The sequence below is a fragment of the Polyodon spathula genome, chromosome 19 (assembly GCF_017654505.1).
Source record: "Polyodon spathula isolate WHYD16114869_AA chromosome 19, ASM1765450v1, whole genome shotgun sequence".
Lineage (NCBI taxonomy): Eukaryota > Metazoa > Chordata > Actinopteri > Acipenseriformes > Polyodontidae > Polyodon > Polyodon spathula.
Window position 1 is genome coordinate 23,126,175 of NC_054552.1, and position 26,136 is coordinate 23,152,310.

Below are 26,136 nucleotides of genomic sequence, written 5' to 3' on the forward strand. Positions count from 1 at the left end.
AACAAAAGTGCAACATGTGCAGGAGGAGATGACATTGGATTTGGTGTGGAACCTAACAGCTTCTCCCTTTATTCTGAGCAACATCTTCTTGAGAATACAGGGACAACTGCACGCATTAACATTCAACATTAATTTCTATGAAGTGCCCCCGAAGGGTGGAGGGATTCTTCAGGGTATGGGAACACAGCAACCCCCTATGGCAGTGTGCCCTTTTCGAGGCTGTGGTGGTATGGCCATGCACAGATGGAGCGTTCTCCTTGTGTGTACACAGAGCGCAAACCCTGTCCGCTCGCATCAGCTCAAATGTTGATTCGCAGCGACAAACTGTCACAACAAGAGCTTGTGCCAGCGTACACATTGGGGGTGGATATTTTATATAAAGAAAAATCTGTTCACATAAGCACCAAACAGGTAAAACTCTTGTGCAAAGAACCACAGCCATGTGTGAGCGAATGCAAAGAGATTAGCTTGCACATGTAACTGCTGATAATTACAATACTAGTTTGTTTAATTAAATCAATGGAGTTTATTTGAGAACCCCTTTGTCTCCATAGTACATAATTGTGTATATTTATTTTAAAAAGGTCCTGTTAAATCAGGCATCAAATGTACCTTCCTAGGCTCTCACTAGATGGCAGCATCAAATATCTCAGATGACATCTGTCCTGGGTTGTAACTATAATATGGATTTCAGAACAAGACAAAATTGGCTAACGAGTACATAATTTTAAGGAAGAGCCTGGTCTCATGTGACACCTGACCAGTAGAGGTGGCCTGCTTATCACTAATCCTGCCAAAGAGCTAAGGCCAATGCAGTACTCCCTGTGGGCCCCCAACCAGGATAGGCATCTCAGAATAAACCCTATTAGAACCATGCACACTCACATGGCTCATCCTGCATTCCACCTGGCACTTAGAATTTGCAGATTTTTGATTTATTTATCTAGTTTTCCGGTACAAACATGTCAGCAGGACCAAGCACAAACCTGAGGCATTAAAGGGTTACACTACAGCAGCTTTCAAGACATCATTAGCAGGGAGAGCTTGTCAGCTGAACCAGGGAGTGGGATGGAGCCTGCTCCAAACCTACCTCTCCTCAGCAGAGACCAGAGCTGAGTCTAGCATTATTTAAATGTGTGCAAACTGAGAGTAATAAAGAATTATGAAAATTATGTATTATTTAAGCAAACTGCAAAATGAGAGATTTATTTTTTCCCTGCAGCGGAAAAGGGCATACAATATAATGACAATTTGACAATATGTCTGTTGGTTTTAAATGTGTCATTTGATTGAAAAAGAAAGGCAAACTATCCTTGGAGGTCTGGCGATGAAGTCTAATGCCGGATATTCCTATTCTGATTTTAAAGCTATTTGCATTTAATAAAAGGTCTGGGCACAGATAAGTCTGGCTAGTAATGTGTTATGTTTTTCTAAAGCCACAAAAAAACCCACTTTTAAACAGCAATAAAAGTGACTCTAAATAGGATATATAGACCAGCAAGTAGTAGATATTTACAAAATAAATAAATAAAAAAAATTTGATAAATTAATGATAGATGCATAGATATATTACATCGTTAGATGGACAGGGGTAATTCCTTAGCACTGAAAGAGGAGAAAGATGATACATTTTCCCGGAATCCAGGAATATTGACTTATGTCATCGCACACTTTCTAAAAGATATGAGGAGCTAATGTGGGCAGGAGGAGACGGTAATAGGGAGTGACAGCAGAGAGCTCCCCAGCGGGAGGGAAATGCAATCAAACAAGATACAGAGTGGAATTACAATCGCAGCCCACGGCACAATACACCAGCGTCCCAACCCAACCTGGGCTTCAATAGTCTTTTTCTTGTTTCTACATTTAAACCTGACTTTAAAAACTCATCATTTCTTACTCATCATTTGAAAACTGTTTCTTGCCAGACAAAAAGGTACCGGAACTGGGATGCGGTGCGAGAGGGATAGAGCAGAGCTGTTGTAAATCTGTCCCAGTGAGTGGGCTGACTCACCTGGGGGTAGCCCTGACTGGAGACCTGAAGCACCTCAAAGGAGGAGAGATGGAGGCTGGGTAAGGTGATGGTGGTTACTGCGATTCCAGCTGCACGGGGCGTCCTCACCAGCATGCTGCTCCTGGAATAGCAATCAGACGACACTCACTAGAAAACAATTGCTAATACACTAGAGCTGTATTTCATCCTATCTGTACACAATGAACAGCTCCTTAGCCCCGGTCAGGTATGGGCGTTTTTCTCAGTTCTCGGTATTGAGTACAGCTGTTTAAAAGCATTGCTCTCTTTAGTGGTCTAGGTCCCTGCAAAATAATATTGCATGGAGGAAATGCATATTGCATCAATACAGTCTGGAATACATATTGTACTGGAACACAACCAATTCTCTAAAGGCCCTCTTTTCATCCACCACCCCCAATCCCAATGTAATATATGGTAACTCACTATAAGCCTGGTCCTTGCTGCACATTTTTATACTAGGGTTCAGTGATACAGTGATGAGACGGCCTTTTCTTCTGTAGAACCTGTCATAATGCAGCATGGTTGTGGTTGCCATTGGCCCCATAATGCCATTCCACCAGCACTTTCATTCTCATAACAAGGCAGAACACAAAAAGCATGGTGTTGTAACTATGGCCCCGATTACAGTGTTATAAAGGGGGAGCGCTGCATTAGTATGTAATTCACTTTCATAAAAAAGAAGTTCAAGAAAACAACAATTCTACCAGTTCTATTTGCAAGGGTTTGCAATAGTACTTGCAGGAATACTTCGAAGTTCTCTGTAGCAACAGCGCTGCTATTATTAGACATGCTGGGAACATCCTAACCCCTACACAAGAAAAACAGAAAGTCAGACAAGCAAATTACTCCCAAACCTTCATGTGTCAATCAACAGGAGACAGCCAGCGGCAGTCTTCTTATTGCGTGTGATCAGAGCCCTTCACTCTCAGCCTCTGGAAGAGAAGCTCTGATAACCTCTGGTAATATCTGGTCATTATGATTATATGCCATTGAAAATACAGAATATATTTTTGGTTAAATATATTTTTCCCACCCCATCTTCACTCTGTATCTTGCATCAGCCCAAGATGACTAAAGATCAATGGATGTCCTCCATTTAAGTCATCATCTAGCAAACTAAAGCAGCCAAGCAACTGAAAACATGAGTTTCTGCCTGAGTAGCAGAAGGAGCTGTGAAGTGATGAGGCAAATTGACAATTTTCCCTCCCTTGCCAGTGGAAACACAAATGCCAATGCATCGCTCCCTGTGGACCCACCAACCAAAATTGGCAATTCAGTGCAACCAGGATTCGAACCACCAAGCTCCACACAATCTGACGGTCCCTTGCCTCTTGCCTTTGTGACTGGTAAGATATGCACCTGTTTAATCCTTGTCACCTTCACTTAATGTAGGGAGCTCAGCTGAAGTTCCAGTTTTGTCCAAACTCACCCCACGACATTAATATACAGTGCACTGAACCATCTCTCTCACCCTCGATAGAAGCTTTTAAAAGTTATTTTTAGCCTTTAATTAAAAGCCAGCTGACAAATTAGAAGGGTAACCTTCCATTATCCTTTTCAATTGATGTCAGGGACCTAACGTGTATAAATCCCACACAGTGCTCGCGTGTGCATTGCTAACACTGACAGCCAGGGTGTACATCATTAGGATATACCACAGTAGGCCACTCAGTTGCTGTCAGATTAATTGTGCCAAAGAATAGTCAAGTTTTCAGAAGAACCATTTACATTTATCATTTCCACATCTATCCCTTTTTCTTAGGCCAAATACAATGTAGGAAAGGCCAAATACAGTGTAGAAAATAACCACCATAGCACTGTCAATTGATTCTATGCACAAGTCTGCAAAGAGATGTAAACTACAAAAGACTGTCAGATGCAGCTTTTATATTTCAGCGAATATATGAAAGGGATTTGCTTAAATGACTATGTAATGATGTTAGTGAGGGACAGTGAGGGATTTTTTTTTTCTGTCCACCTCCTGTATTTTTCTAAGTACAGCAATCCGTCACATAGGCCTTTGGAAACAGTTGTTAATATACATATTTCAAACTGAAGTATAAAATATAAACAATGAATCAAAAGATCTTCAACAGAGACCAGTGATGATATTACTAGTGCTAATAGGTAAGAACATGGATTTCATAATCTTTATTGCAGAAAATGTGCTTTTATATTTGAATTTAGCAATATACTTGTATAAACTACATATACAAAAATATAAACAATGACCCTGCAATAAAATTTTAAATAACAGTACGTAGCAACCATCCTTATAAAAGTCCCAAATAGAATAACTAAGATAACTGTGTGCAACTATTTAATGCTACCACTGCATGAAATGCCCAACACCATCCGTTATCTTTAGTTGTTTGTTTTGTTATTTGGTAATAAGTCGCTAGCATGAGAACAACGTCAAAAACAAAATGTAATCCTTGGTTAATTGTCTGAATGGTTTTTGGTTGTGCCACATTGACAAAAACAGCAAATGTAGTCTTACAAAGCACTTCAAGTTAGTTTTGAAGAATTGAACAGAAACTCCCTAATATCTTTTGGGATTGAGTTCCAGAGCTTAGGCATATTGTTGAGAAGGTATGTGCTCCCTGGATAGTCTAATTCTGTGCTTCACTGATAATCCAAGATCATGTGACCGCAGGCCACGACAGGTACATATGGAATGAGCATCTCTAAAATATAAGCAGAAGCAAGACCACGTAGGGCCTTGTAGGTCAGGAATAAAACCTTAAAATCAACCCTGTATCATACCAGATACCAATGAAGTGATTTCAGGGTGGGGTAATGTGCTGACCAGCCCTGTGTTAAAATACAAGCTGCAGAGTTCTGAACAAGACAAAAGTATGAACCAATCTGTCAGTATTAGTCAAGGTCAAGCAGGATCTAAGTTTGGCTCTATCTCTGAGATAATTTTCAATATAATTTTCTGTACTCCAAAAGCACTTACTTGTATGACTCATAATCAGGCACAATTCGAGCCACTGATAACAGAGGACCAACCGGTTCCAGCAATGGCTTTTCCAGAGCCTGCAGCAGCACCTGAAACAGCCACAGAACTTGGTTTAACGGCAGGAAAATGAACCTCATTCAAACCATCAAACCTGGCACTCCAAGCAATGGGAAATAGGGCATTAAAACTAATCTGCTATTCAATACCTCCCAGCATTAAGGAGATCAATACAAATAATTCACAGTTAAACAGGAAAAAAAATGTAAGTGGGGTGATTTCATTAGCCATTATCTCATAATGGGGGTAACCTGAAGCAGTGAAGGGAAAGGGAGAGGGGGAATGAAAACAAAGTAGATTTTTTTGGGGAGGAAGTGGACACAAAGAGGAAGAGACAGGGTTTTAACAAGCAGGAATGAAAATGATTGATCTCTATGGGATTGGATTAAGGCACAGGAAACCTGGGTAGAGTCAATTTTATTAGGGTATTTGTTACAACCTAACCAGTTGTGACATTACAAATGTCTGTTGTGGAACTCAAAATATAGTACTGGTAGTGCCCTAATTATATTTAGACCTGTCATTAATAAAATGTCTTACTTAAGCTACATATAAAGTTTCTAATCTGCTGTTTTTATTTCCTATGTAGCCTGGAAATCTGTGACAAGACTGATAAATGTGACTGATATAAACCAGTGACAAAAATTATCAGGGGCATATCTCCCTTGACTCAAATTATATTCTGGCTGATACAATTCAATGTGTTGACAGTAGGCGGAGGGTGACATTAACAGGAGTGCTATTACCCTTATCAATGTTTCCCATAGTAAAAGCATAGCAAAGTGTATTAAACCATAGTGAAAGCATGGTAAAGCATAGGTAAGCACTGTAAAGAATAGCGAGGTATGGTTAAGAATAATAATGAACATGGCAAACCAGGGTAAACTATTGTAAATGCATAGTGTAACCATGGGAAAAGCAAGGATAAAACTAAAATAATACTGTGCAGAAATACTGTGTTAAACATGGCAGGTTTGTCTGTGTATTTTGGCTGTTTGGGTATGCAGGCTTTACAGAAATTGCAGTCTAGTCATTTAACACACATTCTGAAAGCAGACATTCTGAACCATATAGTAAATATGGATTTCATTATAGGTTGTAAAAGTAAGTCATATATTATATAAAACCAGTGCAGGCACGTTCAGAGGGTCTCATAATCCCATTTGTATAAAAAGCTTGGGTTTTTGGACTATAACCAAAAGCAATCTGAAACTTCTACAGGAGGCTAGGAGTGTACAATACAAGTGTGTGCAAAATCAGGGCAGTCATTGTGTTCACAGTGTAGACGGACAGGAACAGCACATACAAACCCCCACTTTTAACACAAGGTTACACTGGAAAGCAAAGGGTTCACCAACAGTATTATCACAGCTTAGGTGACAGCTTCAATAGTGACAAACCGATAGTTTGAAAGTATGTGGCTACAGATAATTACATTTGTTCTTCCTCACTTTTGCTTCTCTTTTGTTATTAATCTTCACTTTATTTGCAGAACATTCTAAAAATAGCTGCTAGCGGGGGAGTAGTGTACCAACATACTGCTGAGGTGAGCTACTCGGGCAGCAGCTACAACCTGTAATCTCTTCCTGTCACGGTAATGAGTCTTTGTATTAACTCATTTACTGTGGCAAGAGTTTATGAATGCAAAGAGTGACAGCTGCACAGAAAAGAAAATATTATATTTTAGATACATTTTACTGCCAGACCTGCAGTATTTAAAATCTTATTAGTTACACATACTTATTATTATAAATGTTTGAGCATGCAATGTAATTCTTAAAAGACCAAGACCAAAAGGTGCCCAGTGAGATTTACAGAAGTAACTGCTATATTATCAATTTCCCTGTACTAAATGTATTTCCTTAAAGTAATTGTAGCTTACAAAATAGTTCTATACTGTTTCTCTGCTACGCACATCCATTCCTTATACAGGTTGCAAATATGCAGATTTGAAAGTTTTTCATTTGCAAATATGATATTTGGTACTACACTAGGTTAGAGAAATCTCTGTTTGCAAGCCATGCTTTCAGACTGTCTTACACTTCCTGGGTCATTTCACCTGCTTCCCCTTCTGACTTACTTGCTTTCAGCCAGCAAGATGATTAGACCTAGAGGACACTGCTGTGGTGATATGTCCAAAGAAGCAAAGCAGTAAGAGACTTCCTGGGAGACCAGGCACGTAAAACTGAGAACTTTCTTTAACCTTAGTATCTTTCTTTAGTGTAGTACTTCAACTGCAATTTATAAATGAAGCAGTTCAATAACCCAATTAAATCCTGTCCTTGTTAAGCTGAAAACAAAACTCTGATAGCGTGTCACTCTGGTGGATCCTATCAGACTAACACCTCATTGTCTTGTAAAACTGCACAAAAAAGGCATCATTCATTCTCATAATGTAGTGAACTTTATTATGTTGATGTGTTTATTGTTATTGAAAAATGCATTTCAAAAATGATCCTGAATATACTAAAAGCAGGAGTTCATTTTATTTTAGGGGTAAGTCAACAATATGATTTAATTAAGCAAAGCAGAATACAACTACAACTTAAAGTTTAAATGAGTAAAAACACGATGCAGTGAATGTTACAATACCACTGTATTAGCCTGAAGAAACCTTGGCATTAACAATAACAGACCAAAGACTTACCAGCAATGGCAACGCAATAGATTTTAAATAAATATTGCACAGTGTTCCTGAAACCATAGTGTCAGTAGTATCAGTAGTGTCAGTCATATCAGTAGTGTCAGTAACGTCAGTATCAGCAGTATCATTACTATCAGTAGTGTCAGTAGAGTCAGTAGTGTCAGTAGAGTCAGCAGTATCATTACTATCAGCAGTGTCAGTAGTGTCAGTAGTGTCAGTAGAGTCAGCAGTATCATTACTATCAGCAGTGTCAGTAGTATCAGTAGTGTCAGTAGTGTCAGTAGAGTCAGCAGTATCATTACTATCAGCAGTGTCAGTAGTATCAGTAGTGTCAGTAGTGTCAGTAGAGTCAGCAGTATCATTACTATCAGCAGTGTCAGTAGTATCAGTAGTGTCAGTAGTGTCAGTAGAGTCAGCAGTATCATTACTATCAGCAGTGTCAGTAGTATCAGTAGTGTCAGTAGTGTCAGTAGAGTCAGCAGTATCATTACTATCAGCAGTGTCAGTAGTATCAGTAGTGTCGGTAGTGTCAGTAAAGTCAGCAGTATCATTACTATCAGCAGTGTCAGTAGTGTCAGTAGTGTCAGTAGAGTCAGCAGTATCATTACTATCAGCAGTGTCAGTAGTATCAGTAGTGTCAGTAGTGTCAGTAGAGTCAGCAGTATCATTACTATCAGCAGTGTCAGTAGTATCAGTAGTGTCGGTAGTGTCAGTAGAGTCAGCAGTATCATTACTATCAGCAGTGTCAGTAGTATCAGTAGTGTCAGTAGTGTCAGTAGAGTCAGCAGTATCATTACTATCAGCAGTGTCAGTAGTATCAGTAGTGTCGGTAGTGTCAGTAGAGTCAGCAGTATCATTACTATCAGCAGTGTCAGTAGTATCAGTAGTGTCAGTAGAGTCAGCAGTATCATTACTATCAGCAGTGTCAGTAGTATCAGTAGTGTCGGTAGTGTCAGTAAAGTCAGCAGTATCATTACTATCAGCAGTGTCAGTAGTGTCAGTAGTGTCAGTAGAGTCAGCAGTATCATTACTATCAGCAGTGTCAGTAGTATCAGTAGTGTCAGTAGTGTCAGTAGAGTCAGCAGTATCATTACTATCAGTAGTGTCAGTAATATCAGCAGTATCAGTAGTATCCCTGCCTTGGAGTGTTACTGCTCTTATAAAATGCAGCTTTATTATTTTGATTGGGAGTTTACTGTTTGAATGAGATCCGAACCATTAGTTGTACTCTTTTTCCAAGCCATTTTATACATTCTCTTTACACTTCATTCAAGAAGTCGGTCATAAAGCATCTCTGTGTATTGCTTTGATTGAAGCCCTCATGCTTGGCCACCCCTACCTTGTACATCATACCTCAAATCCAGTGAAGGAGAATCCGGGCTGCCGAGGAATGGCACTGCCCTTCCGGACCACCGTGGCGTACAGCCGCACCCCCGCGGGCACTCTCTTATGGGCCTGAAACGCAACAGGGACGTCATGCTGATTTAGGTCTACCATGGAGATAATGTTGGCAAAGGTAAGCTGTATATATTTGATTAGTGCCAACAGGGGTTTACTATGTGATTTTAACTGATGTATTCAAATAAATAACTAGCAGTATGCTGAGCAAAATTTTGGGAAAAAAAAAAAAAAACATACAAATACTCATCAGCAAGATATCATACCACACATCCATCTGCAATTTATGTGATCAGGAAATTCTTTGTTAAATAAAGTACCAGGTGTTAATGTATTGAGTCCCATCCTCCCAGTCACAGAATTGGGTTCTGCACATGCAGTAAATAGTAGTAAATGGTTACTATAGTCTAACTACATGTACAGTACCAGTAGATTACTCATCTATATTTTGAAATTTATCCAACATTTGTAACTGAGAAACAATTCATTTCTTGTGACCTGTAATTGTTTGGGGCATGTTCTGGCCCTTTGCAGAACATAAAGGCAAGTAAATTAGAAAGAACAATGAAATTATGACAGATTTTTTGTGGTGAATGTCGCATAACTTTGAAGACTGTTTGTATTTGTTATTGAATTTAGTTTCTTTAATTATTTATGACTACTGAATATGTTTTTCTTGCTCAAATGTACGTATATGCTTTTCTTATTAAGGTACCTGTCAGCAAATGCTTATTCCATTACAACCAGTCAAATATCAAGAAAACAAATGCTTAAGAATAAAAAATATACATCTGATGGAACTGATGCTAAACCCATTCCAGTGCTTATTTAACTGTTCAAATGCACAAAACACAAGTGGTAGCTTAATAAACATATTGTTATATTGTAAATACCAAAATGTGTTTGTAATCTCTTGTGTTATGTTTCATTCTGTTTATTTGCAATGCAATGGGCACACAAAAATATATTCTACACATTCATGTTCATATTAAGAAGATCTATAAATAAATTGCTTTTTTATTTTAATTTTGGGGTCACACAATTATATCACAACTGTAAATATATGGTGCAGTTTTTTAGTGTGCGTTCAATATCTTTATGAACTCGTACAATGGTAAGTTATTGTACAATTACATCACCAATTGTTTGACGAAAATCTAAACTGGACATCAATCACAGGGACAGAAACAAAATGGCTGGGCTGCTATACTATCTCCGGCAAAGGCCATCATTACAGCTCTAACCAGGAGGAACAATGAGTGGTGGTATGGCTGATCGCCCTCCAGAGTGCCCTCTATAAAAATAACAAGCAGCAAATCAATATTTATTGGGGGCATAAACAACAAGGATTGGGGAGAGCAGCACACAGCTTTATAATCCCACATCCATCAAAACATGCAGCCGTGAGTGTGCAAGATACTACGGCTTTGAAAAAAGAGTCCGCTTTGAGGATCTGTCATGCACTCTGTTATTGAGGTGCCTTCTACTTTCTTTCACCTGGATGTGCTTCATCACGCTTCGTTTTCTAGTGCTGGTATAAAAATGTACACTATGTCAAAAACAGATGAGATATTTACAAGATGAATTCCATTATAAATGATTTTCAAATAAAAACAGTAAACTTTGTTACATAACAGTACTGTATTATTTGAGTGTGTACGGTTTCCCCCCCCCCCCCAGCTTGATTCCCATTTTTGAAATTACAAGCAGCGAAGAAAGATAAAAAGATGGCCACATCAAATAATTAAAATAAAAATCACAAAATAATAAAAATCCTAAATGAATTATTCGTAACAGGCGTTTGGGTTAAATAAAAGCTGCATTATAAAAATAACTACCATTCAATAAGTGATAGGAAAGGCATTTTGAAACTTGTGTGAATCGTTTAAGAAAAACTCATTTGAGGAAGATAATGCCCCTGAAAAATGACTGTCCACAGCTCCAAATAATCGAGACATTCAGATATTCTGATATTGATTATATATTTGTACTAATAATATGTATTATTAATTATAGGCCATTAAAGCTGTTAAGTACAGTATTGACTACCAGTTAGTTCTGAACCCAGGCCTCTTTAAATCTTCAGAGGTGATGAGTTCTCCATAACATGTCATTCCTGTCTGCAGTCTGACAAAATGAGTAAAAACTGAAGGGTGGAGAGGCAGGCAGACAGGCAACACGGAGGAATGTGTGGATGCATCACCTTTCATGAAATCTATCACCAGATAAAGAAGGGGGAAAGAAATGGTTAAACCTGTTCAACACCAGAGCCTCATGTTCAGAAGCACTGGGAAAGCAGCACGAAGGGGGGGTCCAGGAGACAATGAATAATTCATCCCTAGCAGTCTCTAATTGCAGGCTGGGTCTCGGTCAGCCTTAGTAGAGCAGTCTGAAGAAGGACCCTGAAGCACAGGAACAACGGGAGTGTAGCAATGAGGGAGCAGAACGGGGGGGGTGTATTTATACAGTCACTGCTGCCTCATACTTGCAGATCCCCCTGGAATGCTAACATTTAGAACCACCTGCTATTATGCACCGTTCCAATATTTCCTGAGAAATGCGACATCCACCTAGGCAGTCCCATGAACAAAATATAATGAGGTTGTCTCTTGAAAACATCCAACGTGTATATCCATATTTACATAGTATTAGTACTCCGTGTGGATTAAAATACTTATTTCTTCATCTGAACCCAGTTACTGTATATCAATATTATACAACTGTGTGACAACAAAGTGCAAAATACTTTTTAAGTAACTAAGGCAGGCATTTCCTCAAATCAAATTCTGAAAGCAGCAACATAGATGATCTGGGAACTTAGTAAAATTAGTGAAAGTACAACTTCCTTATGCCTTGTTAATCTAGCACTGATGACGAAAGAAAGACGCCTAATGTAAGCACTTTGCCTTAGCAGTCAAGGCTACACGAGGATATTGGATGCTCTTTGCCCTGCTCGATTTTCAGGTAACAAAAGTGTTTGGGTCTCAGACTTCCTTAAAAGATGACAGCTGATAAAACTGTTAGGAAATGCCCATGAACATTGAGGGAATTAACACTAAATGACAAATGTGGTCAAAGGTACTATACAGTAATACCATTTTTTGCCAGCTTCAGACAATGTCTCACCACCCGGGGCATGAGTTACAGTTCCATTGCAAATCTAGGTGGTTTATACTGTATATCACCCACCACAAGGAGACAACTCTGCAAGGTTTGGTCCAGCTGGAATACCTAACTGTGCCAAACTGTATGGCGGTTTTGGGCCCAGGCTAAGTTTATACCACCAAACTTATTTCACTTGTGCCTGATTTGAACCCAGCCATGAACAGCTAGTGAATTAGTTTTAAACAGTTGAATAAGGGAGACGTTGATATTACACAACAGATTAAGAAAGAGAGCGTGTATATGGATTATCAAAAGAGCTGGGTTAAAAAAAAAGTGTCTGAATCTGAATAACGCAGAACTAACACAAAGTCGTACTGCTGAATCTTATTCATACGCACAAGACAAAAAACAATGGCTTGGGGCTCCCAAGTGGCACATCCGGTAAAGGCGTTCCGCATGGAGCGCATGATGCACTCTATAGCCTGGAGGTCGCCGGTCCGAGTGCAGGAGCGATAGCGGTGAGCTAAGCCTAAAATACAACTGGCGACTACTAATTTAAAAAACAAAAAAAAATGGCTTGCCTCAAAGCAGTGTTTTTATACTTGTGAAATGTTTCAAGAAAATGAACAGAGCCCCGGGATCAGACTTAATCAGTTTCTTATTTGTCCTGATCCTAGCTGTCAAAACAAATATCACAGGTTACATTTCCCCTGCCAGTCTGCTGTGTGTGCAACCATTGTCTCCCCTGCGGAAACAAGGACAGCTGAGGATATGCACAGTACCCATAACTGGGTAACTATGGCTTCACTGCAGAGTAAGTAAAAATGCAAGACTTTGTTAACTGCAGTGCTTAGCAGTCTATTAATAACCGAGATTTTGTTGTCTTTGTCATACAGACCAGCTGTTAAGAGTATACAATCCTATACACCTCACCTGTGGGGGGAAAAGCTTCAACGCTGATTAATGTCAGGGGGAGTGGATGTCCCCAGCAACAAACTGTTTACTCTGTGTGTTACTGCAATTCTGTTTACACATGTTTGTATGAAAGTATTTGAACCCTTATGACTTCTGAATACTTAGTTGTATACAGCTTCATGCGGAACAAAAACTTTTGTATAGTAAAAACCTGTAGCTGCAAAGGATTTACAAACCCATTGAACTGAGGTCATGTAAACAGCGATTTAAACAAGAAAATGAACAACAGTGTTATTCTTAAGATTTTTTTTTTTCCTTAATTCATTTTTTTATTATTATTATTTTTTTCTTCCCAAAACTTTAAACTGCTGCTGCTGCTTTGATGCTGTGTGACTGATCATGTTCTGACTTGGCAGGTAACAAGCTGGATACATTGGCTGTCAGATGCTGAAAACAATTTTGCTGTTGCAAAATTGTCCTTGCAATTGGCGCCGTGATGCATTTTGCAATAAAACCTTTCAAAATCTTCTTCTTGGGAACCGGTAAAGAGATTTATCTGAAACTTGGCATATATCATCAGAATCCAAACCCGCATCAAGTTTGCGAAGCAGAAGTTGCTGTGATAATTTTTCATGTCAAAATGGCTGCAACAAATCTTATCAAAACGCATCCCTAAAAAAAACTGCTGCTGTTTGAACTCCAAACTTGGTAGTTATTGTCCCAGTAACAATGGGATACAAATATGTGAAAATGGTGATGTTTTATAAAACAAGATGGCCGCCACTTATACGTTTACATTTGAAATTTAAACCTGCGCCAGTTGACAAACAATTTACTTGACTAACTCCAAACATCACAAGCATCTTCCCTGATACTGTATCTGTACAACTAATTTTTTAAAAATTGTGTTGATGGGAAACAAAGATGGCCATTTGATGCATTTTTTAGAAATCTTTTGAAATCTTCTTCTTGGGAACTGGTGAAGCAATTGATCTGACAATTGGCATATATCATCAGCATTCAAACCCACATCAAGTTTGCGAAGCAGAAGTTTCTGCGATAAATTTTAAAGTCAAAATGGCTGCCACAAATCTTATCGAAACGCGCCCTTAACAAACTGCTGCTATTTGAACACCGTTTCACCAACAAACTCCGAACATGGTCGTTATTGTCCCAGTAACAATGGAATACAAATATGTCAAAGTGGTTATGTTTTATAAAACAAGATGGCCGCCAGGTGTACGGTTTCATCTGAAATTTAAAACTGCCTCAGTTGACAAACGGTTTACTTGACTAACTCTAAACTTCGCAAGCCTCATCCTTGACACTGTAGCAATATAACTGACTTTTAAGAAACTCGCGTTAAACAAGATGGCTGCCTGACACATTTAAAAAAAAAAAAAAAAAACTTTCAAAATCTTCTTCTGTGAAACAGTTGAAGTTGAAGATTTTAAACTCTGCACATTGAGAACTAAACACGCTTAGACGGGTACTGATACTGGGGCTTGGGAGCCGTAAAACTGCCTGGCAGTTCTATTATTATTATTATTATTATTATTATTATTATTATTATTATTATTATTATTATTATTATTATTATTATTATTATTATTTAAAAACAATTCTGTATAACTGGGATATATCTTTAGATTCTGTAAAAAAAAAAAAAAAAGTCTGTCATGTGTCCTGAGGTGAGATCAGCAGAACACTGGTTCTTGTTACGTTGTCTGAAAGTTTGCACGGTGCCTATAATTTCTACACATTACACTTTATTGGGGAATAAAACAGAAACATATTTTTATAACAAACCATTCCCCTAAAACACCCCACAAACAAAATGATTTGAGATAAAACACTCTTCTAGTTAAAATATGATTTTCTTTAAGCCTTAATATTGTGAGGAATATGAGGAAATTGACCAAAAAAATAGGAAAACAAAGGTGGGGTGGTGTTCGAGTTGGGTTGGGGGGGGGGGTGATCCCCCCCCCCCACTAGGGTTGATATATATATATATATGATATATATATATATATATATATATATATATATATATATATATAAGGAATTCAAAAACACAACAAAATTCCAACACTTTGGTTTTTTTTTATATTTTCATTTTAATAAACTCAGATTACATAACCATGGGTCAGTACACATGCTATAGGATACCAAAATAAACCCCCAATATTTTTACTTTATGAAGAACATATGAGAGTGTACACGCTTATGCAAACGCCACTTAAATAATATCATTTGGCACTTGGCCTTGCAGCATACTCAATGAATGCTGCTTTTACCTAAGGGATAGTAAAAAGCATTGGTTATGCACGACTTGCCCTCCACATTGATGAATGTAGCCTGTGGTTATATACCTTCCACTTCTACAGCCCATGTTTAATACCAGCAGAGTTGTAGCTCCTCAGTCTCCCACTGTGCTCCAGCGAAGGGATAAAGTGCTTTACTAAATCACAGACAGGGTATATATATATATTGCATGCCTGGTCTGTCCCCTGGCAGTCTCTAAGTAGCCAACAGCAATTACCAAGAAATGCTGTATCTGTGCTGGGTACTACAGAACAGCATGTAAATACCCACTAATTTTTGTTTGAATTATGCATTGGGCTTCTGTTATTCAGCATATATGTATTCAGCTTTCTGTCTTTATTTTTAGACATGTTCACGCTCTTTATTGATGGCCCAAACACTGTGCTTATATGGGCTTTTTTAAAAAAAGATTCAAATTGAACAAAAGGAAGGAAGGAAGGAAGTGTGAATGTTTTAAATCTAGCTACAGATTTGACAAATGCACAGACAGCCAGACACATCAGATAGTGTCAACACCAAATTCCATGACAACTGGATACACAGTTTTCCTGATATATGAAATAATATGAAGTGCAACACACAGACAGAAGGATCTTCAGTGCAATGTTAAGGGGTCATGAAACAATGAAGTACTGACCTGCACAAGCTCCATGTGATAGTGGTGGAAGGGCTGCAGGTAGTGGATTGGGAGCCGGTAACTGGCCAGCAGCTCTTTGGTTCGGCTGTCCGCTACATTCAGGATCACCACTGGAGTGTTTAGGAAAAAAAATAAGGAAAGACATGTGGTTGAAACCTCCATTTTAACTCATTAAATGTATCAAGGGAGTTTGGGGTAGTTCCAAGAATTTTGCAGCATAATTAATGTAAATAAACAAAACAAAAAATGAACATTTGTCCATGACCACTTGTATCCTCTTGAATGTAAAATGATAGCCCCCTAATGTTATTGTTTCTCACTGTTGATGTACAATGGAGAAGGTTACAGTGTAGTTTTCATTTTACCATTTTACTGTGCATTGTGCTGGCTATATAAGCCATCTGGAAATCCCTAGGATAAAGCTACAGCCTATATCAGGCCAGCAATATTTCCTTCACATCTTTCTAGCTGATTAATTCTAGGGCTGGATTTGACAATCTACTGTGGATTTGTCAAAGAACCTCCCCTTGAAGACAACGGTTTGTTTCACATTTTGTCTAGCAAAAACTGCAAACATGACCCTTGCTGATGTAGCATGCACTGGGGAAGGCAGCAGCAGGGCTGATAGGTGATGTAATCACATACAAAGACATAAGCCCGATATACGCTCCTTGCAAAGGAGCCAGCTCTTTTGTACAGCGGTATCAGCGCTATGCTTGATAGCGCTATGCAGTGCGAGAGGTCCCGGGTTCGCTCCCGCCCTCCTTCTGTGTGTGGATTGCCTCACCCTGTGTGAGGAGCCTGCCTGTGGGAACTGAGGTTCGCTACATTGGTGGACGCAGGTACCCCGGCACGCACTCGACTGTAGCCTGATGAGCAAGCCTGGGGTGGACTTGAGGCTGACAGGGGAGAGTGTAGCGTGCACGGGGGAAGGCAGCAGCAGGGCTGGTAGGTGACGTAATCACATACAAAGACAAAAGCCTGATATACCCTCCTTGCAAAGGAGCAGGCTTCAGAAAAAACACACACACAAAAAATGAAAAGCACTTTGTGGGAAAAAAAAATGAATAAGGAGGTATCGGCGCTATGTGATTCCGGGTTCACCCCTATGTGATTATTCAGCCTGTAAAATGAAAATCCATTTCCTTTCTTTGATAGCTGTGAGAATGGAATTATTTCATCAATGGAATATGTGCTCAGTATCTGAATTCCATTGGAGGTGAGATTGAGGACTCACTAGGAGTCATTTTGATTGGAATACATTTTGTTGACCGAGTCCTCAACCACATCTCCAATTCACCAATGTAACTAACTGGATTGTTTTTATCTGCTTAGGTGCTCGTTCATGCTTTACAAACTGTGATACTGGTCTGTGAGCGATGGTGTCTAATTTGTGTAGCTGATAACTAATAGGACTCTGTTTTTACGAAGCTCTGGGGGGAAAAAGGATCTGTTTGATATATACTATTTGTGTAAATACGAAAAGCTATTTTATCTTATTAATAAAAACATTGAACTCCATCTTTGCTTGTCCTCTACTTTCCTTGTGGTTCATGCATTGCTCTTTCCCAATAAATGAACCTGTGCTGTTAAACAAAGGGAAAATTGGCAAACATTACATTTCAGTTGCTCCTTCTTTATAGAGCTGGCATAGTCGGATCACTACACGGCACAGAGGTGGCTTAGCCTCAGCGTAGTTGCCCCTGCTGTAGCTGCGCCACCCTCCTGTACTGGTTTGGCTTGGTTACCAGCCCCACCCCCCTCACCCCGGTAACATTTGCATACAGCTTATGTCACGGAAGGAGTTTAGTGGTCTTGACTTACTGTAGTTACCAGTACAGTCATTTCCATCACAAAGTGACAGGTTTCTCACACCCAAAAATGGTAGTCCCTCCAGCACAGAATATAAAAATAAAATACTGTACATACATTTACCATAATGCAACGGTGCCAGAGCCCTTCTAAAAGTGGGTGGGCCAAGGGGGAGGGGGCTGGTATCGGCTGGTATAATGGTTGGATAAATGAATCCAAAATTACATCCATTACTGAAGCATGTTATATATTTATAGTCTACTGATTATTTAAAGCAGCAGCAACAACAACTCTACTACACTACTATGAGGACTATGACTACTAATAATAGCAAGCTTGTTATCTGAATGTCGGGTAATGAGCGGTACCCCACAAACATTGTTTAATTTCCTTCAAAATAAATTAAATGTTTGTTTAAGCAAAAAAGCAAAAAGGAAAAAGGAAGATAGTGATAAAGAATATATTTATAAAGAATATCAAACAGCAACGGTCTACAAAGTATTTGTTTAGCTTTATAGGCTATGGAGCCAGTTTATTTATTTATTTATTTATTTATTTTTAAAAGTAATTTACTGCTTCGGACACAAATTACATGAAATGGGAACACATGTGCGCTCATTCTTTCCCATGTGATTTGTTAAATGCTTCAATGTACCTCTATAGAAGCTGGCGGCACAGTGAGAGAAACGTCAGGATTATTGTCTATCAGCACAGTTCTGGTGTTGTCTTAATTTGTGGATTTATTTGACTTATCTTGATTAAGTTCTACTGGAATGATTTTAATGTTTCAAAGAGTAGCATCCCACCACCGCATGTCTGTCTATCTTTAACTTCTCTGTCCTCCAATAAGGTCACTTTCAAAACCTTGTAAATAAAGGCGCTCAGAACGAGTTTACGTCACCAAACCAAACAAAGAAATAATCAGCTCTGTTCAAAATGCTGTTTTGAATCTCCAGCCCCCCCCATCAGCATGCTGATCACATCCAAGCAATCATTCTGCCTGTCCTTTGAGAGAAGCTATTAAGTCCCACGTGTAATTATTTTGTCACTTAACCACCTGGACTCACGTTGCCAAAATAATCAGCTCCACACACTGCAATTACCATCAACAGAAAGGCCTTTCAGGGCAGCAGACTTGCGGAGCAGGGAAAGCAATTTCAGAGAGATAGTTTTCTCTTTTTGTTGCAAAGAAGGAGAAAAAAAAGCGAATATGCCTTCTGTTATTATTCATTATTCTGTGCGGCAGAGAACAAAGCTGTATAAATGTAGCCACTGCCATTTAAGATGACCTTGGTTTTTTAACCACTTGCTTTCCTTTAGTTCCAACCCTACACAAAACATGTTGATGTAATTAGTCTTTCCATTATTATTATTATTATTATTATTATTATTATTATTATTATTATTATTATTATTATTATCCTCAATAATAATCTCAGCCAACCAGGTTCTAAGTAGAGCAGTCATTATGAACAGGTAGCTGCCCTCTAAAAGCTAACAGAATCTTGTAACTGGCTTTAAAACAATGATATAAATTTCAAGTAGCTTAAGCCATCCAATTCAAAATTGTGTTGTTTCGTAATGATTTGAATCCAGGCCTCTGCAACAAATGAACGCTGGCATTAAACAAAAATACCCAACAATGAAAAGGATGCCTTTTATAAATATGATGAACCTTGAAGACACAGATTAGTTGTTACAGGTTTCCAATGTATTTGCAGCCAGGAAAGATAACGCTCCCTGTGTGCCCCCACCTTTTCTCATGTGTGTGTAAAACATGCAAGGAGGAATCTCACAGGGAATGATAATGTAATGTTACAGTTGGACAACCTTGCAGGAAATAATATCCATTGGTCCCCACCCAGTAGAAAAGCAGGGTGTAGAAACACAGAGTTCAATACTAATCTGGATTAATCACATCTTCACCATATACAATCAGTTTTCACTGGTATCACTAGGATTGTAATGGATTATAACAGAAAAGCACCTTATAGTTTGGGGAATTATAGGTGTACAGTTCTTAAATGTATTATTAATGTATGTTTTAACTTTCTGAATGTATTGAGTTTAACCTCAGGAGCTTGTTAAAACCAAACAAAAACTTTTTTTTTTGTTCTTCATAATCCCAACATCATCTCTGATCAAATAGTTTATAAACATGAAGTAAAACAGATCTGTAAAACGACCTGTATATATGAGGTTAAAATGATGTAATGTAACAGTGAAACAAATCATGTTTACTGCAATATAACTTCATTGAGAGAATCATAGAATACAGCTGTGTGCCAGCTGTATAGGGAAGAGACACTAGCCCATGTGAGGTGTGTATTATAGGCTGACACAGTAAAACATGTCATTTCTATTGGACAACACCTCTATAGGGCTTTAATGAACAAATCTTGGTTTACTCACTGCCGACAATATGTCTGACTGAAGCCAGTGCCACTTTCGTGAGCACTAAATTGAACAGAAACTTGGGCCTTCACGTAGGGGGGAAAAAAAAAGGTTCAAATTACACCGCATCACAAAGTCTGCTGTAATTGAAGATGCCTTTAGTTTGAACAAGGCTGGGAGATTTTATATGTTTTCATTTCTGGACCTAATAGAGTCTGTCACTCTATCCAGAGCCTCCCAAGCCAGGAGATGAGTCGACTGCCCAGTCCCAGGCTCAGATTATGTTTCAGATGACAATCAATCAATACGCCAGCGACGATATGCTTCAGGAAAGAAGCACCTCTCAAGATCCTTTCAATCGGTTTCAGATAAAATCTCAGCCCAGACAACAGCCCTTCTTTTTGAATGATTGCTTTACAGTGTCAGCTCACAAATGACACCCATCATCAAAGACATGCTGCCAGTTTTACCTCGGGGTGGTGTTGGTGGCTTTGCACTGTGCATTGATTAAAGATGGAATAAGCACGGCTTAAAAATAAGAATAATATGTCTAGTAGAGTACTGGCAATTCACAAATACGGTGTAGCTTTGGTAAAATCTGACATACTTTGGATCCATCATAGCTACATGACTTTACCATGGCTTTATGCACAGGTTTGGTGGATATTTATTGCCACACGCCTGAAATGATCAGTTTCAACTCCTCAATAAGTGAAGACTTTCTTCTTTTTGTAAGCGGATGAAGACAACTAAATAATTTCCTAAATCATACCTGCTGTGCACGTTTATTCACTGGTCTCAACTGTGCAGTTTTGAAAGAACCACATGTTAGATAAAAACATTTATTTTGATTTAAAAAAAAAAAAATCAAATGTCTTCTTGCTTTATTTTAGAAAGTCTGTGACTGTTTCACTTTGAAATCATTTAAGTGTCTTTTGGGTCAAAGCGTGTTACTGGCTGTAAAGTATCCAAGTCAAAATAGTGGAAGAAGATGGTTGGTTAATGGGCAGGAATGCAGGCATTGAAAGGTGAAATTACCAAGGAAGTGCATCACGGCCCAAAGCAAGGCTTGCAATTTGAGATTACCTTAACCTCATGTAGTAGAAATTAATTGCTTTTTCTTTCAAAACTAAACATCTGATACCTTCAGTATATGATGAATTTAAGTGCACGACAGCTAAGATTTATGGAATTATTATGCAAGCTGCAATTATTATACCTCACTCCAGAGATTGGAACCAAGAAACTTATGTTTCCACCCCAGTGTTATAACATTGAATTAAAATGCACATTTATTTGTGCCACGAGGGAAATGTTATTATTATACTTATTGGAACCACTGTGCAGTACATACTGTACACAAGTCTTGTTATAGGAGTACAACATTCAACATACAGTATAATAAATACAAATCTGACATTTTAGGTAAATATGCTGTTTCTGCATAAGGGCATACATATTTTTTGCCAATACGTTTGGTGTAATGAACAGCCTGGATAAATCATCCTTGCCCCTAGTAATACTCCTCTGGATCGAGTCCCACTCATGGTATCAGAGAGCTCACCTTCATCCTTGACGTCCTCTTGAGCCACCTCCACTGTCACCTTCTCCTCCCATGATGGGGAGTGCGTGGGCTGCACGGTGGCGTGGGTCACTCCCTGAGCGCTCAGCTTCTGCTTCTCATCCGTGCCACTCTTGCTGCATGGATTCAAAAGCTTTATTTAGAACGATTGTTAAAAGGTGCCCATTGTGTGGCGAGATGGCATGAAGGTGTAATATGAGGGAAAACTACTGGGAACTGAAAAAAAATGCTTTTAGGAATATACAAGTGAATGCAATAAACTTATTGATCATATTGGATAAAGATAACATGGACAGTTTGATGCTGTGTGATGCGGTGTGGATGAATTAAAAAAAAAAAAAGTCCTTCCATTGGGTAGGATAATAATGTAAAACGTTTTCTGCCTACCAATTACAGAGCAGAGCAAAGCGACACACCCAAACAAAAATAAAGTGAATAAGCCAAATGTTCCACTTTTTAAACTAAACCTTTACATAAAAAGGGAATCCGTTTCGTAATCGCTGTTTAAATCACAAGAATACCTCCCCGCTCCCTCTACTCATTTACTAAAACAAACACAGCCTGAGCCTTCTTAACAGAGTCTGCTTGGAGTCACCCTCCTGCTGAATCTCCTTGCAAGCCCTCAGGAGACCCGGCACACTTAATCTGCCTCATTGAATGCGTGGGCTCTGTTGTAGGATCAGTGGGCTACAGAAGAGCCTCTCCCCTCCCAAATGCTGTCACAGGAACACTTTCAAGGAGGCCGGCTAATATAATGAGCGTCACTTCTGCTAATCAGCTGGAATCGATGCGGCGCAGTCCTGTTTGTGGGGGCCCTTTCGTTCCTACACTGGCAGATTGGGAAAATGAATGAGGAGACTTGTTTATACCTGTCTGAAGTCGACTGTGTCCTGTTTTGACCCAGTTGCTTCAGGGTTTGTAAAATTGCACATTCAAAACATTTCCTTCAATTTAGAAAGCCCCTCACTGCAGCAATGCCCCCAATAGCTCTGATCCACTACCAAACATGACCAAGCCAAATGCCTCTTTACACTCAGGAGCTCTGCTGGTGTCTGCTCTGAGCTAACTGGGGGCCTGGCCAGTAGGGTCTGCTGGAGCGCACACAGCCAGGACGTGCCAGCCAGTCAGCCTTCACTCTGCTGTCTGTATGACTCACCCTGCACACCACGCAGTCACCTGTTACTGGTGCTGCTCTTCATTGTCGTCAAAAGAAACCACAAGAAAAGAAACAACAAGAAAAACATACAAAACAGTATAGGCTTCAAACTTCAAAAGCAGTCTTCACAGAGTATCTTAAGACAGCAGTCACAACCTGTATTGTGGGTCTATTGAAACGTTCTTAGAAGTTGTCTTTATAAGTTGCTACAGAGGTCAGTGATAAAAGAGGTAGTAAATAGTCAGTATTTTAAGATACAATAATGCAGTTTAAAAAAAAGCCTGTCTTATTTCCTGCAATATTTGCAGTCACAAATGATATTGCTTGTTCTAACAAGCTAAGGAATGTCAGCCTGCATTAACGTTGAGAGCAATGAGCACCCGGAGGAGCGGAGCAGTGCCGGGAAGAGAGTTATTAAATTGACATCCTCCGCTGCTCCCGACTGAGTGCATATGGGAAGGAGAGGTTGACAGGCTGTCACAGTCTCTCCAGCTGACTGAACTTGAAGTGGAGAACAGAACATCTTCTAACCAAGACTCTTACTAAAGTATTTCAAGTTAACAGCATCATTTCATTAAATCTCACCTTTTGTGAACTTCCTTTTGCTATATAGGTCTTAAAGGTGAAGGTGTGAAGAAACTGTTGTCATAGGAAACATTTATTAAGCATTAATGCCCAATACTAACTTCTAGATACTGTAATTGACCGTGGTGACAGTTTTGTTTAGGCTTGAAATGTATAACTGTGCTTTTACTAGTTGAGCCTTTAATAAGTACAAAACCATGACTAATGTTCTGAAACAAATAATTTATTATAATGACTAAAGATAAAATTTAATTTGTACAAGATCTGTCATGATTGATTTACATGTCTGATGAATGAAAAAAAATGTTCACGGCAGAAGAACATGGATCAAATCCAAAGTTCCATTTGAAACCCAGAAGCTCATAATTATCATTCAGAATGTAAATTAGGCCAGGAATTAATAAAGTCTCGCCACACATCAAAAGCTACAAAAGCTGCAGACTGCTTGGTATTCACAATAGGAACAAATCAACACATTAAAAAACAAAGTTAAATCGTGGAGTCTTAGCATACATGGGATTGTTAATTATGTAAAATATCTCACTTTGCCAGTTCTAAGAATTGATAACAAAAAATAAGCAATCATGAATTATCACTGCATTTGAGCTCTGCTATTTTTTGTATTGAATATGACATTAAAAAGCAATCAGGGTGAGAGTTTACAGTCCTATAACTCTATAATATACAATGCAAAGTCACAGGGTAACAAAACTGTCCTTTAAAAGAGTAGGTTGTTTTTAGTGATTGCTCACGTGAGGCTACGCAGTCTCTTTTCCTCTGTGCAGCTGGAATACACACATCTCCAGGTAGCTGTGAATCCTGCAGCCCTTATAGCTCTAGGCACACACTCAATCACTGCCTGTTTAGCAAAGCAGTGTGACATCCCTCGCCTTCTCCACTGCAGATTGCAGAAGCTCTTAGTTTTTCAGTATTTCATTGTCTATTATTGGACTTTGCTGTTCCCTGCTGTTTCCAGCCTGGCATGGTTTCTAAACTATTTTAAAATGACTGGATCAGACAAACTGTTTACTGGAATCTACCACATAAAACAGGAGCTCCAACAAACCTCTCCTAGCAGGGCTCATTCCGGTAGAAATACAAGGCAGGATCTGCCTTAATCTCATTTTAAATATGCAAGACAAAATGAGACCCTCACAGATGCAGATGTCACACCATTACTTCCTGGTACTAGCATGGCAATCCAGCCATTTCATCCAGTGACAAATTTAATCCAGCCATTTCACCCAGTGACAAATTTAATCCAGCCATTTCATCCAGTGACACATTTAATCTGGTCTACTCACATGAGGAATTTCCTCCTGTAGCAAATGCCCTGTGGGCGAGTTACAGCTACGTGAAGATTCTGTCAAGGTGAATCATGTGACACATTTGGATTGTCTGTTAAGGCTTATTACATAATTAATTTTAAATAAATAATTGATAAATTTTTAACTACATTTCTTAATTAAATCATATGTATTTGTACTTTTTTTTTTTTTATTTGTAATAGTTTTATAATAAATGTGTATGTGCCATAATTAAATGCACTGAATGTATGACTTTATATCTTGATGTTCTGCGATGCCACAGCATTTTAATTGATTAATGCATTGGTTCTGTTTTCCCTGTACTGAACCTGTCTGACACAAGATTTCCACTGACAGAATCACTACAATAAGTTTGTTTTAGCCGAAATAGGAATTGTATGTTTTCAGATAAGAATTATTAGGGACATCCAAATGCTATGAAGTTTGCCCATCACCAATATAAAACTGTAATCATAAATGCTCTGTAAGGTTACAGAGTGTTTTAAAACACACGCTTCAATCCCAAACAGTAGAGACATGCTTCTTAAATAATTAAAACAAGCTAGCTTTAAAACGACATTTAAATAATGCCTGGTTAATATGTCATGTTAAATGAAAAGTCGCAAAGCAGATCTAGATCCCACTTCACTGTAAATAAACAGTAGAAGATAAAAAACCATAAATCATTAAAAAGTGCTCCTGGGATTCTGCAATGCTGCTGCAGACAGAGATTGCCAAAGGGTGGAAAGCTACAGCAGGGTGTGTACAAGCAGAACCATTAAGATGAACACTTGTAGATTTCCTCTAAAAGGAACTCTATGAATTAGTTTATAGAATAGTATTGTTTCATGTAGTTTTCTCCAGAGAAAGTCTAAATGAAATTAGATGAAAAGGAGTCACATCTATTCCAGTCATTTCAGCAATTTCTTTGCAGTGGTTATAGGAATTGTATGTGTAATGTAGTGTCTGATACACCATCCCTTGAGTTTTGTGTTCTGCATGACTGTTAAAATGAATTGAATTACAAAGAAAAAGGCTGATTCACAGTTCAGTTGACTCACCAGTTTATCTAATAAATGTTACGTTTAATAAAGGAGTTCTGTTCGTTTTTTTAGCCAGGATGAACTGTCCCAGTTCCCAGCTCTTGGTGGTCATTCTTACCCATCAGCAGCTGCTGGAACTCCAGCAGGGGTGGGGGTACAGTGAGCTCTGTTTGCTATAA

At 38.8% G+C, this 26,136-nt stretch overlaps 1 protein-coding gene across 3 annotated transcripts in view; it reads right to left on the minus strand.

Moving 5' to 3' along the window:
- The window catches only part of LOC121295116 (coiled-coil domain-containing protein 33-like), a 120,231-nt gene that overhangs the window by 53,089 nt on the left and 41,006 nt on the right, over positions 1-26,136 (minus strand). For all 3 annotated transcript variants that reach the window (XM_041219523.1, XM_041219524.1, XM_041219525.1), the window contains exons 6-10: positions 21,849-21,982; positions 16,079-16,188; positions 9,052-9,153; positions 4,995-5,086; positions 2,012-2,132 (exon numbers count right to left, since the gene is read on the minus strand). In XM_041219523.1, coding sequence (XP_041075457.1) covers positions 2,012-2,132; positions 4,995-5,086; positions 9,052-9,153; positions 16,079-16,188; positions 21,849-21,982 — 559 coding nt within the window. The remainder of the gene's footprint in view (positions 1-2,011; positions 2,133-4,994; positions 5,087-9,051; positions 9,154-16,078; positions 16,189-21,848; positions 21,983-26,136) is intronic.